Below are 13,956 nucleotides of genomic sequence, written 5' to 3' on the forward strand. Positions count from 1 at the left end.
TTTGATCAAACCTCACCTCAGCCATGAAGCCACCTGTGACATGAGGCCACCCCTTTGAGCTGTGCCTCCTAGGGGCTGAGAGGTTAAGCCACACTCAACCACCCTCTGTCCATGCCAGCCTTGAACTCCTGCCACTGGCCAAATGAGTTGATCTCTGCAGTCCTTGGGGTAGAGCTCATGACCTGGGCACAGAATGGACACTCAGGGAACCTGTGTGGCTGACAGACTGAATCAGCTCAGACCCCAGCGGGAGAAGCAATGGCTTCTTGCTTTCTGATGGGTCGCCACAGAGGCACCGCCTCTTGCTGTGCATGCACAGGTAGCTCCCATCCCTTGCAGCCCCCAAGGCCGCCCCCAAATCAGTGCAAGAGACCCTTGCCCAAGGAGTCAAGGCCATTGCCCCAGGGGCCACTGTGTCTGTGTTGGAGTGGAATTGGGGGCCTTACAGCTGCTGCCGGGCTGCTGCCCGGCAGCACCAGGGCGTTGGCCCTCCTCCCCTCTCCCCCACCTGTGAGAAGCCGCAGAAAGCCCCACGAGCCCCTCAGGCTCTGGGTCTCAGCTGTTCCGCACAGAAGGTAAAGGCACAGGTCGGTCTCCGGCTTCCTGAAGGCTTGGTGGTGGTCAGGCAGGAGGTGGACTTGTGGGCATCCCTCCGGATGCACCTTTGAGTTGAATTTGTCAGAAATGAGGGAAGAGCCAGTTTCTGTGAGGGCTGAAGCTTAAATAACTTGCAGACTGTCCTTATTAAGGAAAAGAATAGACCTTCAGGTACAAAAGTGTGTATTTCCGAGAATGGGAAAAAAAATGACAATGGAAGCCTGGAGCCTTAGAGATTCAGGTCCTTCTCATCTGAGATCTCAGTTACCACAAGTGCTTATGTCAAAATGCTGCCCCGGTGAGGCCTGGCTTCCCGTCCCACCTGGAGCACCCTGGGGCTCCCAGGGCTGCAAGTACAGGCCCTGAGGTTTGTGCCTCCTGTGCTTCAGGCTGAATTGCTCCTGATGGGAAACGGTGCCTCCCCCGAAGGGGACCTGTGAGCAGCACCTTCCTGTAGGCCTTAGAGGAGACACGATGAGACTTGTCATTTTTCTGGCTTCTACCCAGGGACCCCTGGCCACCAGCCGCCTGTCCAGCTGTGTTTTCTGCCCAGTGGAGCTGCATCTGGCACGGTGCTCAGGCCATGTAGTCCACAGCCAGGTGGGCCACGGGGCACTGTGGCAGGGGCTGGGGGAGTTTGGGCCGGGAGCTGTGGGACACGGACGTCAGGCCCTCCTCCACGGCCTTTTGCTCACAGGCATTCGGCTGCGCTGATTTATTTCCCCCTGGCGATCAAGAAAGCAAAGCCCTGCCCTTCGCTTCAGTTCTGTTCCTGTTTGGGACTCACGGATTGTGTGCTGCCCGGCCACATACGGAGAGAGGAACTTTTCCAGGCAGACACAGGGCACGCAGCAGTGGTTTCTCCACATGGCACGGGAGGTTTTGATTAGAAAGGTAGAAGAATGGGGCTTTTTTTTCCTATCAGCCAGACCTTAAATCAGCCCTCAAGTGGGAAACACTGTCCAGGGCTGCATTCATGAAACTCTGTCCTTTGTCTTCTGGTTGTGATTGTATAGGCAGGCTTAAGTTCAAGCCAGGATTTGGGGATGGAACAAGCACCCCTTTGCCCACCTCCTGCCAGTCCTGCTTCCATCAGCCCGTTCCTGGCCCTAGAGTCGGGCGAGCTGGCCTGAGTCCGTTCACAGAACTTGGAACCAGTCAAGTCGTGGAGGGGGAGAGAAAAGCTAGGAGAGAGGAAGGCCCGGCGTCCTGGGCGGCACTGGGCGGGTGCTTCTAGTCACCTGGCCTTCCTTTCTACTGATGAAGACGGTGAATTAGTCTGGATTCTTGGTGGCAAGTGGCAGATACTTAACTCCCAGTTGCTCAAACAAAGGAGGGATTTACTGGAGGTCGGGGAGGGGTGTGCTTCAACAGAACCATGGGAAAGACCCAGCTGTCCGTGGGCCCAGGGGCCCGGGATGCTCGTCCCAAGGGCAGCTCCACGTTCTCCCCAGCCAGCGGTCCCCAAGCCTCCAGCCCGCGGTTTCTGCCTGAGAAAGGCACTCCAACTGGTTTTATGTAAGAAAATCCCGAAGAACTCTTTGTCACCAGGGCAGCAGGTGGACCAGCTGACCTTACGCAGGTACTTCAGAGGGACAGACTCCCCCTTGCTTTCTACCTGCTGTTTCCCGGCTGTGAATGCGTATGTGCACACACACACATTTGTTCAACAAATATATCGAATACCTCCTATGTGCCAGGGACATCATCAGTTCATTTCAGTGGAGTGGAGTGGAGAGATTACAGGATGTGGAGCCAGCAGGCCTGGCCTGGAATCTCAGGTCCACTGTTGATTGTTCGATGGGTAGAGTGCTTGGTGCTCACCAAGGGCTGCTCTCAGTTCTGATGAGACAGGAGTGAGCAACACCCCTGCCCTCCAGAGAGCTCCCTGCGGCTCAGTTTCCACATCTGTGACCCTGGAGTGAGCCCCACTTTAGGGGATTGTTCTGGGAAGCAACGGAAGTATAAATCGGTAGGAACACTCACATCAAGGGACCAGTGACTGCCAGGCCGGCCCTTCTCCCAGGGCACCCACAGCTGCCTCTGGCCCTGGCTCGTGTCGGAGGCCTGACTTCCACCCCTGCCCCTGCCCACGGCCAGGCCCTGGCAGCTCTGCACAGAGCTTCCTGCAGCTGACGCAGATCCCCTCGTGAAGGGTCAAGCGGTGGCCAGGGCACGGCTGTGGGAGTGCCCCTCCCTTGTTCCTGTCCTGGATGAGAGATGGGGGTGGCCTCCGCAAGAAACAGCTGCCTCCGCCCTGGTATGGATGGGACGTGCAAACCCTGGGCAGCCCCTTCTGGAAGGAAGGGGACTCCCTGGCATCTCTTTGTCCCCCAGTGTCTTGCCTCCCTTCTGCTCAGCTTTTCCTGAAAGCCGTGTCTGTCCACATTGGGAAACTGCAGATGGCTTACGCAGGGAATGTCAACTGCCCACATATGAAAATATACACATCATTAAGCCCCAAGTGCTTGCGTCTGGAGATAGGCGGACAGTCTCCTGGGCTGACCTTCTGTTCACTGATGGAGCCACTGCTAATGAGCATTGGGCTTCTCAGTGGGATGTTTTCATATGTTGAAGTGAAGCATATGTTGGCCATTAGCCTCTGTGTTTGTGTGTGTGTTGTGTGGCATGAACGACAGCACTGTACAAATAGTGTTTGCCAAACATGCAGAGTTCACTGCACCTCATCATCCAGACCCCATGGGCCTCCAAGAAGGGCTTGCTCTTCAAGACCAAAGTCACATCCTCCTCACGCAATCCAAGAGCAGCTATGGCACCCTTGGAAGACGTGATGGTACTTAGGGATAAGGTTCTCTGATCAGATTGCCCGGGCTTGAATCCTGTTTTCTCTCTCCTGCTAGCTGTGTGATCTTGAGCAAGTTACTCAACTTCTCTGAGCCAAATTTCTGTATCTGTCAAATGAAGATAATAATAAAACTTACCTTGAGAGGATTAAAAAAGATAACCCGATGTAAAGCTGCCAGGACTTAACATAGTAGGTGCTCAAGAAATGGCAGTGATGATGATGATGATGATGGCATGTGTCACTGGGAGGTGGGATTGGGTGGAAGGTCCTGCCTGCTCAGAGAATCACATTGGATGAGGTGTTGGAAGCAGGTCCTGAAGACTGGGTGGGGTTTGGGTATGCCCGCGGGGGCCTGAGGGCTCCCTACGAGGAACTGAGCAGAGGCCCAGTGGCTGCAAATGGGAGCATGCCCAGGGAACAGCAGGCATGGGGTGAGAGCAGCAGCACGCTGAGGGCAGGAAGGGCATGTGGGGCCAGATCCCAGAAGGCTGCGGACTTGGCCCTTTGGCAGTGCAGGCTGTGCTGCGTGGTATGGGAGGACTCCCTAGGGGACCGTGTGTCAGTGCAAGAGCAAGTGGTGGCCCAGCTCTGTGAGGTGCATACTGAGTAGTCCAGGTAGGAGAAGAGATCTCTTAAAACCAGGGCAGAGAGGGAGGGATGGAAAGGAAGAGGTGGCTGGGAGGTACCAGGGCTGAGACTGCTGTATGTGCTTGTCCCCAACTGTGAAACGGAGACGAGATGGTTTTGAGGGGATCAGTGACACCAACGCTATGTCCTGGCTCGGCTCACCTGATTTAGAGCCCAAGCAGCTCAGATCCACTCCCACCCCTTGGAGGCCCCCACGTGTTGATCCCGGCTCCTCCGTGGGCCAGCAGGGTGACCCTGGAGGGCTCCCTTACTCTCTCGGTTCCTTCTCTCAGTTTCCCCAACTGCGCTATGAGTGGGATGAATCATCCAGGCCCTGAGAGGGTCTTCCCAAGAGAGTTCTCTGTGATCTTCTCCTCTTGCTGCATCTTGGGTCCTGAACCTATGAACAAGCATAGGACATGTGTTTCCAGAAGGTTGCAAGGGTGACACCGGGTATGCTTACTTCAGGGCTATTCACGGCTGCTAAGGAGGCATGGGGGTGGTTCTGAATAGCCTTCCATAGCCCAGCTGTGCCTGGGTGCCTCAAGGACACTGGCCACATACAATCAGTCCCATTTCTACTCTAACCATCTTGAAACAATAGACTTTGAAGCCAGGAGATGCTTTGGAAACAAGGTTCTCAGACACGTGGAGTTTCTCACAAATGCAGGAAATGATATCCCTTCCTCCTACCAGTCATCACGGTGCAGAGGAGACAGCAGTGCCCCGGGAGAGCAGGTGCAGCCCCCGGGCAGCTGATGTCAGCGGCCCTGCAGATGCCAGCTTGGGGCTGATGATTCAGCAGTGAGAACCAGCCTCCCAGGAGACAGCACCGTGTCAGCCAGTGTTGCTCATTTAGCATAGTCTAGATGAATCCTCTTGCTCTGAGCAGCACGCCCGGCAGCCCCCTGCTGACCCAGCCTTCAGACCTTTGCTGGGTCAGTCCCCCTTCGCCATGTAGATCCCACTTCTCCGTCGAGGTCCATCTCTCCTCCTCTGCAGGGCTCCCTCCCAAGCTGATCTCTCACTTTCCCCCTCAACTGTTACTGCAAAGGTCGCACTCCTCAGGTGTGAGATGAATCACTCGGTAATTATTTCAAGTGTGCCATCTGGCCTCCCTAGTGCTGGAGGCCTGGAGGCTGGTCTACCTGTGGGGTGTCCACCCAGTGGAGCGCAATAGCAAGGCGCTCCATAGCGCCACCTTGTGGACAGACTGCGGGCCTGGCCAGGGCCCGCCGACCTGGCAGAGGAGGCGGAGCTGGGGGTGGGCTGTAGGCCTGGGGCGTCAGGGTCCGTGCTGGGAAGTCACTGAGGGAGGCAGCGCCTTCGGCGTGGTGAGGATCAGAGATGCTCCCACCAGGCCCATGCCTTCGCGTCACCGTCCCTCCCTGTCCAGCCTAACCCCCGTTCTTGAAACACCCCGGGTTGTCTTGCTTTGGGTTAAGCGCAGAAGCCGCTTGTGAAGCTGAAGCTGTGACCTGGGAGAGGAGAAGCCTTGAGCAATCGTAGCCCTGAGGGGCTCTCGGGCCTTCCCGTCAGGGACCTCTGCGAGCCCTCAAATCACCCCAACCGAGCACATGCTCACTGCAACCCATTGCTGTACAAATGCAGCTCAGGACAAGTCCTCAGCTCTTCTATCCAACCAGGCGTCCCCCTCCACACCAGCTCTCTCCTCTTAGAAATCCCGAGGCCGCCGGTGCTTCGGCTCATTACTGGTCGTCCATGCCTGCATGGCAGAGGTTTCTGCTCTGACGCAGCAGGGGATGAGAGCTCCGGCCTAGGCCACGTGTCGAAGTTCAGGGCCATGAAGTTCAGGGCAGTGGAGGCAGCATGAGGACACTGAGAACAGTTGGAGGGATGAGGACAAATGGGAGGAGAGGGGCTCCGCGAAGAGTGAAGGTCCCAAGCCCACCGAGACCCCCTTCGTCCATCTCACAGAATCGCCCTCCTTCCATTCACAGTGGTGCCTCCGCTGCTTGCTGCCTGGGGTGTACGTCCCGGCTAACACAGACAGCGGGGAGCCCATGGCACAAGCCTCAGGAGCGGCAGCGTGAGGCAGAGCCGTAGGGGGAGGCGGTAAGAAGGCGCGAGCATTCTGAGGGACTCCGAGGGGCGGTCGCAGCCCAGCACGTGGACCGAGTCCGTCCTCACAGCAGGAGCTGCTGGCATCCTGGCCCTGTGCAAGCGCGGGCCCGAGTTCCTCTGGGACGGAGGTCATCTTCTCATTCCAAAGAGGGAGGCGGAGCAGGCTCCTTCCCCTCGGGTGAAGGGGGCTTCCGTCCAGAGGCGCAGACTCCCAGAGAGTGAATAAAGCACACCCAAGCTTCAGTGCCACCTCTGTTCCCCCCAGCTGCGGGGACAGATCGGAAGGACCCTTAGCCAAAGGGGGAGGCAAATGAGATCCTCTTATTCCAGACATGATTTCGGAGGCAGGAAGGGTGGTCCCTGCGGCCTACGGTTCCTTGAGGAAGCCAAGTCCTTGCTCATCGGGCCAGAGGGGAGCGAGCTCTCTGGTCAGCAGCCTTGGGTGAACATAACTGTGTCCCTAAGGCATGTCTTGCTGTCTTAAGCTGTCCCAGGAGTTGGCCACAGAGCTCTCCTGAAGGGCAGCTGGGCGTCATCCTGACTGTCAGCAGAGTGGACTTACTGGCAGATGGTCACACTGAAGCTGGCCAGCCGGTTGGCTTCGGTGCCGGCGACCACCAGGAGGCCAGGCGTCGTGCTGGGGCGTCTCGCAGAGAAGCACTGTCCCCACTCCTTCCTGTACGAGCTCATCCCACCCGTTTCAAAGGGACTGTGGTGCCTCAACTCACAGCGTTGTGTCAGAGCTGAGGCCTGCAGGCTGGAGCTGCCTGGGGAGACCATCTGGTAACCAAAGAACACAGCGTCACTTCAGAGCACTGCCAGCCTGAAGGGGCCCAGGGGGAGTTTTACCAGAGACTTCCACCAGGACCCTTTCTCCTGGCTGCTTTCAGCCCTGCAAATAGCTAAGGGCCTTGGGGCCTTTTCTGTTTGGTTAAAAATTAGGGGGACATCTTTGACATGGAGGAGAACGGTGTCCATCCCTCCTCCCCACCCAGACCTTTAGCTTCTTAATGGTCCCAGAGGGACAGTCCCTGCTAGAAAGAGCCACTGCACTGCCCAGCCGTAGTCCCTCGGTATTCCCAAGCCCCAGCACCGTGAGGATGACATTCCTGCCAGAGTCCCCTCCGGCCTGTGCGACCCACCCCTCCCTTCCCCAGCTCACTCCTGGGACCAGAAGGGGTGAGCTTGCTGGGACAAGATCAAAACCCCTCAGAGTTCCCCTGCCTTCAAGCTGCAGGGGATGGATTGTAGTTACTGGGACCCCCTTTTCTTACATGACGCGTGTCAGGCTGTGCGTGCAGGCTGGGCAGAACCTTCTTAATGGGTCTCCCTCTGCAGCTGACTTCTCTGAATTGGAGGAGAAGGACCAACACTCTCCCGTTCCACTGATGCAAATAACGAATGTGCCCCTGAAATGCCCCTGCAAGCAGCTGCCCCACTCGCCCTCCCAGCAGGTTTGGTTTCAGTTCGCAGCCCAAACTGGCCACCAGCCTCTTACTCCCTTATTGGCAAAGGCTTCACTCCCTGGAGTCACTTGAAAGGGGCTTTGGTTGGAATCGTTTAATCTCTTCATGTGGAGCCAGAAACTGAGTTTAAACCCATGGCCATTAAACCAAACACATTATTACTGCTCATTAACTCCATTAGGGCTGTGACTGTGGGCACTGTCCCCAGAGCCCTCCTGCCAGCCAGCCCTAAAGAATGGGAGTGGTGTGACTTCGTGCACACAGCTGGGTCACCCCTAGACCCTGGACAGCCCCTCCCATCTGCTTAGGGGGAAAAAGAGTATGGCAGACAGGGGAGCCTCGTGGCTGTCCTCGATGGGAGGGCCTGTGGGGCGCTGGAGGTCTAAGGCCAAATTATGTTTTGCCCCTGACCCAGTCCTCCGTAAAGCCTTTCCCCGATGATCCCACTGTAGTGATCTCGCTATTCTCGGAGGACAGCAGCTCATTGCCCGGAGCTGCATCATCTTCCATGTAAGTTCTGCCTGCCTCTGCTGGAGGGCCTCATGGTGCCCTGGCAGCTCAGGGGCTCATGTCACACCTCAGTGGCCCGGGAGATGGAGAGTGTATGACGGGAGCACAAGCGGCCCAGACACCCCATCACCTCCAACCAGACTCATTCTAGACCCACCCAACCTGGATTCAAAGCCCTCTCTGCCACTTAACTGGCTGGGTGACTTTGGGCAAATGACTTAACCTTCTGGGGCTCCATTTCCTCATCTGCAAACAAGCATCCTAATAGTATCTCCCTTACAGAGTCGCAATGACGAGTAAATGAAATAATGCATGTAAAGTATTTTGCACTATTCCTGACCAGCGTTGGCCATCAGTATAGCTAAACTGTTGCTACCCATTACATTATTTCTATTGGCTTTAAATATTGGGTCTATGGATAAATTTAATTTGGAGGAGGAGAAAAGCTTGCTACTAAAAAAAAAAAGTTTGAGAGCCGTGGAGTTCCAACCAGCCCACCTCATACATCTCCCCATACACCAAGAAAGGTGAAATAACTTTTCTGTTAGGATATTACCTTATTTTGTTTATGTCTTACTGGAGAAAAAGTGTTTTGAGGTCAAAGGCCACAGTGGCTTCACCTTAAACACTCCGCCTTCTGCACAATGCACCCACCACCAGGCCTACTAAGGGTGGGTCCCTCCGCGTGAGATTGATGACAAAGCTGGGCTACACCTGAGTGCACACAGGTCAGCCACTCAGGTGCCTCTTTGAGGCCCAAGACTGGTTCTGTTTCTCCCCATGGCCCGCCCACCCATGTTTGGCCCTCTGTTTGGTCTTTGCTGACTCACCCCCAGGTACAAGTCACATCCAGGCATAGCACATTGTTTCAGCTCACAAGTATACAGTGAGCGCCAATTCTGTGCCAGGTCCTGGGACCCTTCCACCAAGTTTGCCGCAGCCATCAGCTCTCTTCCTGAAGCAGATTTGCCCACAGCCTTGGAGTTCGTTCTAATATCTGATGGCTGTGAAGTAGCCTGGAGTAATTGATCCCCAAGGGATGCAGCTGCCAGAATTCCCAAGAAAGTTCCCCAAGTCGTGGAGGCAAAAAAAACCCCGACCATCAATTCCCAAGTCTTGGACTGTTAGCACATCTCAAGCAGCTCCTTCCTGTTACAGAGGAGGAGATGGAGGCACAAAATGGCCAAGGGAACAGGGCTGACCGGTGCTCAGGGCTCCTGCATCGTGGTCCAGGGTTTCTGCAACATCGAGCATCTTCTCTGCAAAAGGAACAGCAGTTGTTGCAGGAGCTGGTGCTGTAGAAGTTGCCCATCTACAGTCTCCTTCACTGAGCTTCTAGTGTGGGGAAGGAAGGATGGTTCAGGGCACGGGGATGGCCAGGAAGAGGGAGCCCCACCTCCCAGGATTAGTGATACTAACAAGCCTGCTGTGTGGTGTGACTGGCTTTGCTTGCACTTGCGTGGCTGGTGCCATTTGCCACACACCTGAGGCTCCCCATGGGGGCCAGGGAAAACCTGCAGAGAGGGCAGGGCCTAGGAGAGCCAAGGAGGGAACTCAGGACTGGGCAGTCGGAACAGAGACGGAGGACTGATTTCATTCCCAGGGGCCTTGCTAGGCTGCTGCGCAGGCACCCCTCCACCCCCAGGGTGACTCCCATGGACACCACCAGTGGGCTTAGCAGAGCAACAGCCCCGTAGTCATATTTCAATAGCTGGAGAGGAAAAGCAATCCTTTCAGACTTCATCCTCTTTGGGGACGGAAGATGTGTCTACACCTGTCTTTCTGAGCCCACTCCCAGTAATTTTCTCAATTATCCCTGTAATTTATTAAATATCATTTTGTGGGGCCTGGTGAGTAACACCTGGTGGAAGGTGAATTGAATGGTGAGGGGAGAGGCTACCAGCCCAGAGGGTGCTGCTGCTTCTGGGCAGGACACAGGACCTCTCGGAGCTGCCCTCTCAAACTTGACCTACCCGGGCAGGCAGTTAGCCTGGGAGAACAAAGTGACTGACATTTATTGTGTGCTTTCTACTGTGTGCCAGGATCTGGGCCAAATACTTGGAAAAACTATTACTCTTGACCATCTTTCTGATAACTAAGGCCAAGCTGTCAAAACCAAGGTCCCGTAGTTACAAAGTGATCGGGGATTCGAACCCAGGTCTGTCAGCTGAAAGCTGTGCCCTCAGAACTGAGCACCCCTGCCCTGGCTGCAGAGCCGCCCTCCCCTTGCCCTTTGGCCGGTTCCAGACACTTTACATGTGATCTTGAGGCGGCTCTTGGAGGAGACAGGACCCCATGGCTGAGGGACATCTCATGGCCAAGGGATGCCAGCAGGTTTGGGCTTGCTGATGGACGGAGCCCTGCTCCCTACACTGTGCACACGTCCTTCAGTTATGACCATAAGCCCAGGGCATGGGAACATGGTTGTCCATGTTCTGCGGATGAGGGCAGCGCAGAGGAGCCCTGTGACTTCCATGAAGCCACAGAAAATGAACGTTAGCAGAGCCAGAAACCTGACCCTAGGTCTGAGCTCGCTCACCACCTTCCAGCCCCATCAGCCAACCCAGGGCCACGTGTGGGCAGCGGGGGCACCACTGAGTGCCCCCCACTTGTTCCTTCCCCTTCACTACACCCCCCCTTCTCTTCCTCCAGTCCCCAGTCTTCATCGCCCAAGTTGGTCGGAACCTGGCCTCTCAGACAGAGGAGAAGCTCCTTCAGAAGCCCTGCAAAGAACTCTTTTCTGCCTGTGTACGGTAAGTGCGCGGCCACCTCCCTCCCTCCCACAGGGCTTCAGGACAGTCAGCTCCCGGGGCAGCCACACAGCCCCTGCAGAGGGGCTCCAGCCTCCACCTGGGGTGCTGGGCAGGGGGCAGGTCTTCAGTGCCTGAGGGCCCCAGCCAAGCCACCCAGCTGTTTGCATACTTCTTATGAAGGGAAAAGATACGCAGGTGCCAAGTCCAAAGAAAACATCTGCTTCAAAGGGTGTTGAAAGCAAGTGGCTCTCCAGGCTGTTGAGACAGAGGAATGTGTCTGGATGGTTCGGAAATCCTGCCCAGACCCCCAACCCCCACCACTGCCAACTAGAGTCTGTGACGCTGCTGGCTGCAGGCTGCCTTTTTGGCAAGACCCCATCACCCCACTGCGGGCCATACAGCCACCCCAGTGGGTTGTGAGACAAGCTGGTGGGTGTAGTGCCAGCTGTGGCCCAGTTAAGCCCCCACCTATCCTGCACACATGCACAGAAAGGTCTGAACAGCTAGGCACACACACGTTCATGCGCCCATGCCCACACCCCTCTCCGTAGCTGACATATGCACACACACAAACATATGTACAGGCCAAGAGACATCAGGGGCCAGATCACCCCACACTGCTGGATAAGTCTGGGGGCTTCTTGTTCAGCCTTTGCACCACACATTCGTTGGGTACCTGCTGTGAGCCTGGCATTGTGATGGGTACTGGAGGATATTGCGGTGAGGCAAGAACCCAGTCCCGGCTTTCATAGAGCTTACAACAGGTAGCCAGCAAGCCAGCCAGCACCCCTTGCCTGTGGAAGAGCTGGGAAGACCTTTAGGGAGGGCCTGCTTGGGGCCCAGCCCTGGGTTAGGTGCAGGTGAGGGACCCCTGTGAACAGAAACAAACCTGGTTGCTGCCCTCCTGGAGCTGGCCAAGGGTCTGACTGCAGGTGAGGTCCCTGAGCTGTCACCCTGACCTGGGCAGTGGCCATCCTGGTTCCCCACGCTGGCCCCTGTCCTGAGGTTTGGCAGGACACAGCTTCCAACATGCCTCACTCTAGATGCCCTCTCCCTCCCCCAGGTCCCAAGTCCTCGGCTACATCGGTCAGCATTGCCACTTTTTAAAGGGGGAAAGCCCATCCCTGCCTGTAGCCAGGTTCAGACCCCACAGGGACTGGCCCGCAGCAGGTGGCCAGTAAATTCTGCTGCAGGGGTGAAGCTCTCCCAGCAGCTTCATGGCCCTGGACCGACTCCAGAGCCAGGGCCCCTGGGGGCTGCATGGGCATTCTGCCCCCATCACCCACCATCTCTGAGCCCCAGCCCTGCCCGCACCTACTCAAGTATTCCTCTGTTCTCATTGAAGTTGAAGAGTCCTTTCTTCAGAGAGATCTCCCTGACCTCCCAGGGATCTCACTTATCCCAGTGCAGGATGACATGCGTCTGGGGTTGTTTATTTAATGCTCATTACTTGCCAGTTGTGTTCCCCAGCTTAGTGCCTGCCTACCACACACCCACTGCCGTACCCCAGAGCCGAGTGCTCAGTAAACCTTTGCAGCATCAGCCAGTCAATCTCAGACTTAGGCAAAATGGGCCTGTGGCTGCTCATGCTGCATTCGTTGTGAGGCCCTTGTGTGTTTGCATTTCCCAAGAAATGCATGAAGCCAGGCATTGACTTGCTGGGTGTGGTTCTGCCCATCTGCCTCGAGCAGGATTATAAAATGTTCGTCTGTTTGGTCCCTCTGAGTTAGGTCTGTCCATGACTACCTGAGGGGAGAGCCATTCCACGAGTATCTGGACAGTATGTATTTTGATCGTTTTCTCCAGTGGAAGTGGTTGGAAAGGTGAGTGCTCCCCTGGCACACCCCAGGTTCAAGGAGGTGCCAGTGTGTGTGTTTGCGTGCATGCATGTGTGTGTTGGGCGGTGCGGGGGGGGGGGGCAGGAGGGTATAGGTTTCTCACCTGAGAGGTCGTATAAAAGTCCGTCACCTCCATGGGCCCATGGTTAAAATCACATAACCATCCTCCTCCTGTTAAGTTACTGTGTATTCCAGAAATGATCTAAGCTTATTAAAGTGTGCACACACACTCATATGCTCGTGAAGACATACACACTTGTTCTTACTTTTTTAGTTCAGTATGTTTGAGAATTGTTTAAGTAAAGAGCTGCCTAAATTTGAGCTCAGCAACATTCAGCAGATAAAGAGCTGCATATTCTTTGAATGAGCTGCACAGCCCCTATTTAGCCCAATTCCCTATTAGTGGATATAGAGGTTGCTCTCAGTTTTATGTGCAACCTTCCCAAAGTAACGAATAGCTCTGTACATATACCTTTATTTACTTGTGCAAATACATCCACAGTCAAAAAGCACTGAGTTTAAACTGAGGGACTGCTATACCCTCCCCCATTTCTGCTTATGCCAGTGCCCCAGCACCCGCTTCCCCTCTGCCTCACCAACACGGTTCTTGTTTTCCTGTTCCCCATGTGAGCAGCGGGGTTTCCTTCTTGTTTCATCTTTTCATCTCTAGTGGGTGAGACTGAGCGTCTTTTTCATGTTTTATTTGCTTCCTGATTCTCTGCGAAGTGCTCTCACATGCACGGCAGTGACTTGGCCTGGCAGATGTGACCTCCGTGTGACTGAGAAGGAAGGGGAGCCACAAGGAGGATGTGGCCCTGCCTCTTCCCCCAGCAGGCCAGTAGTGCAGCCGACGGGGAACCCTGGCCCAGGACCCTCAGTGCAGGGCTCTGCCCGCCACACATGCCAGGATTTGCAGGACAGGGCAGTGCCTGCATTAAAGCCCTGCTGGGCTAAGCTGGTAAACAAGGGTGGAATCATCTTCTTCCATAGCCCAGGGGTCCCTGCACCCAGAGGCCAGGCACTCACAGACAGCCACCCTGTGGTTAGAGAGCTAGGAGACATTAGCCCCTTTGCTGGCTGACTCCCCTGCAGACACTCAGGAAGCTGCAGGACAGAGCCCCCCTTAAAGTTCTCTTCATACCCCTCCCTGCCCACTTCAGGAAACCCAGAGGAAAACACCCCCTCTACTGCCGCTGGGGGATGTTTCTCTCCACCCTGACTGGTGAGGATGACAGTGAGCAGCGGACGGCCTTCTGTGCTGGCCACCTTGCAAA

The 13,956-nt window shown here is 55.7% G+C and overlaps 1 protein-coding gene across 7 annotated transcripts in view; it reads left to right on the forward strand.

The window, feature by feature from the left end:
• GRK5 (G protein-coupled receptor kinase 5) overlaps positions 1-13,956 on the forward strand; it is a 204,280-nt gene that overhangs the window by 168,477 nt on the left and 21,847 nt on the right. For 6 of the 7 annotated variants that reach the window (XM_057506389.1, XM_057506386.1, XM_057506388.1 and 3 more), the window contains 2 exons: positions 10,744-10,844; positions 12,575-12,667. The exons of the other annotated variant lie outside the window; for it this stretch is intronic. In XM_057506389.1, coding sequence (XP_057362372.1) covers positions 10,744-10,844; positions 12,575-12,667 — 194 coding nt within the window. The remainder of the gene's footprint in view (positions 1-10,743; positions 10,845-12,574; positions 12,668-13,956) is intronic. 7 annotated transcript variants of the gene reach the window in all.

The sequence above is a fragment of the Manis pentadactyla genome, chromosome 8 (genome assembly GCF_030020395.1).
Source record: "Manis pentadactyla isolate mManPen7 chromosome 8, mManPen7.hap1, whole genome shotgun sequence".
Lineage (NCBI taxonomy): Eukaryota > Metazoa > Chordata > Mammalia > Pholidota > Manidae > Manis > Manis pentadactyla.